Genomic DNA, 2,670 nt, shown 5'->3' on the forward strand with positions numbered 1-2,670 from the left:
TACCTGTTTATATTCCCCGGCGACCAAACCTTTTCAACCTTTAAATTTTCCATTGTAAGTTTCAGCCGAAAAGAGGTTCAGTGAGTGAAAAGCGGGAGTTTTGAGGAAATTCTGGCAAGTTTGAAGGTTTCGCTCTCATTAGGGCCCGCGGAAAGGTTTTTTACCATTCGAAGCACAATTTCTTTACGATTGCACGAAAAATACAAATTATTTAAATTGCGATCCGCCGGGGTGAAGCACATTAAATTTTAAATTATTTACAAATACATTTTATGTTCAGTGGACCGTACCCATAACAGAGCAACCACAACCTCCTTGCTTTAAGCGCGACATAACGACAACCGACAACATTGCTTGCGTTTGCGTACGTTGTTTTCGACACTTTGAACGAGGCGCAACTGCTCCTGTCTGGTTTCTTTTTAGGTTACGATCTGTGTTGCCGTGGACTGGATTTGAATATTTCCAGCTAAAGGTAGTTTTCAACGCAAAGTTTCCCAACTTTTTAGTGTATAATCGATGAAAAGTTTCGCCTCAAAAGGACGCTCAAACCCCCAAGAATGACGTCCAATTGGCAAAACTTTGAAAACTCCATTGACTTTGCGGATGTTCGGTGATTGATCTTTGAATGTTTTTCAGACATGACAAACTTACGGAAAGTGGAGGCCCCCAAAGTGGCAAAGGCCGTCGCTGCGCTGACGAAAAAAGTGCAATCCGTCAGAAGACCCACCAAAAGGTACGGCCGATTGTACGCCACCGCTGTATTTACAGGTTAGTTAATCTTTGCTACAACTAATCGAGCATTTGGAAGGGCTTCTGTTAGAATATTTCGAACTGTTTCAAGTTTCCCCGTATAATTTTGTCAATGAATTGCAGGCTACAAGCGCGGTCTCCGCAACCAACACGAGAACACCGCGCTTCTTAAAGTCGGTGGGGCCAGCACGAAGGAAGACAGCTGGTTCTATGTGGGCAAGAAGTGCGTCGCCATTTATTCCGCCAAAAACAAGACTTGTGTACCTGGCAAGCCCAAGTCGGTCAAGTCGCACAAGCGCGCCATTTGGGGCAAAATCACTCGCCCCCATGGAACTAGCGGCGCTTTGCGAGCGAAGTTCGTTAGGAATTTGCCCGGAAACTTTATCGGCAAAAGGATCCGAATTGTAAGTTGATTTGTGCTCTCTGCAAGTATTTGATTAGATAGTGTATGTGGGGTGAACCTCCATGGTAGCCCTGTCTTTAAAGTGTACACTAGATTCGATCGTTTGTTGTTTCCTTTTATATCAGCGACTTCTCTTTGTTTCAGATGTTGTACCCTTCCAGGATATAGAAATGGAATGATAATAAAATAAATTAAGTCTAAAACTTTTTTCATTCGTCTTTCCTTGTTGTCGAGTTTGGCCAGGGATATTTTCGGAAGCCCCTCAAAGATTCGAATTGACAATTTTCTTATGCATAAAAAACTGTTCTTCACGATTGCTTTGTCACCGCAAGTTCCTCCAGTACTGTGAAAAAGCAAACAAAACTACGAATWCAKYGGCTTCTAAAAAGCAGTGACTTTTTTGATAGCATGAATTTGGGTTAAGAAAGGATCAAACAGGCCTCGCATGGATGCTTTTAATATCATTAAATTYCCGCTCACTACTGAAGCCGCCATGAAGAGAATTCAGAATTATACATACATACAGTTTCTTCACTRCCGCTTGGATGTGGTATTTTACCGCGTCAGTGGCTAAAGTCAACACATTAATCAGGCCTGATGGAAAGAAGAAGGCCTATGTTAGGTTGACCAGTSACTATGATGCTCTGGATGTTGCCAACAAAATAGGCATAATTTAAGTGTTTTCAAATGGACTGAAAACTTTTTTTTCTGTTAACATGAGTCTAAAAGAGCATAACTCGGCCATCCTTTCGATTCGGGAGTGATTAAGGTAAGCAATTGTTTAAATATATTTCATTTTTGCAATGAAACAGCTCACGGATTACGACGCCATATGGGTAATTAACTAATACCCAACATTTAACCGGAATTGATCCACACCTCTAAACAGTTGTTCGTGGAGATTTTTGATAAGAATACCTTTTTTACGTAGAGATAATAGAGAAATTTTCGAGCTGAAAATTTGGATACAACCATGCACGAAAAAGTTCTGTGTTCTGAAGAGAGAAAAGTAGGTAGCGCGCATAGAAGAAATTTAAATTTTTCGTGTTCAAAACTACGTTTCGTCCAAATATTGATATTACATAAACAATTAGAATAATTTTTTAAGACCCTGTGGCTGCATAAGTAAGGCTTTGCCTGAAGAATCGCCCTGTAAAGTATCGGACACTTATCAAAACAAACCATGTATATATCAATTTTATTTAACTAAAAATAACAACAAACATTCCAGCTGCTGTGAGAATAAGCGGTAACAATCAACAGTAAATAAGTTCGTCAACGGACAGGGTTGTATCTTCTGACATGTATTGCCCTGGAAATAAAAATAAATGCATTGCTCTGATGAGAAGCTGAAACAAAAAGCTTGTTCAATTTTTACGCAATTAACCGATTTGGCTGAACCTAACAGAAGCATTACTTTTGAGACACAAAAGCCTAATGGATCATTAATAGTTACTGGGGTTGAACTTTTTCATCAGGTTTCGGAATATAGATGCTTTCCGTCCGTTGGTCGTGTT

The 2,670-nt window shown here is 40.1% G+C and overlaps 2 protein-coding genes across 3 annotated transcripts in view; one reads left to right on the forward strand and one right to left on the reverse strand.

Moving 5' to 3' along the window:
* The first annotated feature begins 362 nt into the window (after positions 1–362).
* Positions 363–1,356, forward strand: LOC109543556 (60S ribosomal protein L35a). Its single transcript, XM_019913331.2, has 4 exons — positions 363–472; positions 637–768; positions 874–1,154; positions 1,298–1,356. The coding sequence occupies exons 2-4, from the start codon at positions 639–641 to the stop codon at positions 1,319–1,321; spliced, it is 435 nt and encodes a 144-aa protein (XP_019768890.1). The 5' UTR covers positions 363–472; positions 637–638; the 3' UTR covers positions 1,322–1,356.
* Positions 1,357–2,339: 983 nt separating this feature from the next.
* The window catches only part of LOC109543555 (corrinoid adenosyltransferase MMAB), a gene marked incomplete in the record, with an annotated part of 1,186 nt that continues 855 nt past the window's right edge, over positions 2,340–2,670 (reverse strand). The window contains 2 exon segments of one of the 2 annotated variants that reach the window (XM_048662246.1): positions 2,340–2,502; positions 2,560–2,670. In XM_048662246.1, coding sequence (XP_048518203.1) covers positions 2,606–2,670 — 65 coding nt within the window. 2 annotated transcript variants of the gene reach the window in all.

This window comes from Dendroctonus ponderosae, unplaced genomic scaffold, assembly GCF_020466585.1.
Source record: "Dendroctonus ponderosae isolate FM_Combo_2020 unplaced genomic scaffold, Dpon_F_20191213v2 Dpon_F_20191213_10, whole genome shotgun sequence".
Taxonomy (NCBI): domain Eukaryota; kingdom Metazoa; phylum Arthropoda; class Insecta; order Coleoptera; family Curculionidae; genus Dendroctonus; species Dendroctonus ponderosae.

Bases quoted from the DNA above. Each gene is read 5' to 3' on its own strand.
- LOC109543556 (XM_019913331.2), top strand. From the start codon at position 639: ATGACAAACTTACGGAAAGTGGAGGCCCCCAAAGTGGCAAAGGCCGTC. The intron at 769-873 runs GTTAGTTAATCT...AATGAATTGCAG, and splicing joins CGCCACCGCTGTATTTACAG to GCTACAAGCGCGGTCTCCGC. The intron at 1,155-1,297 runs GTAAGTTGATTT...TCTTTGTTTCAG, and splicing joins TCGGCAAAAGGATCCGAATT to ATGTTGTACCCTTCCAGGAT.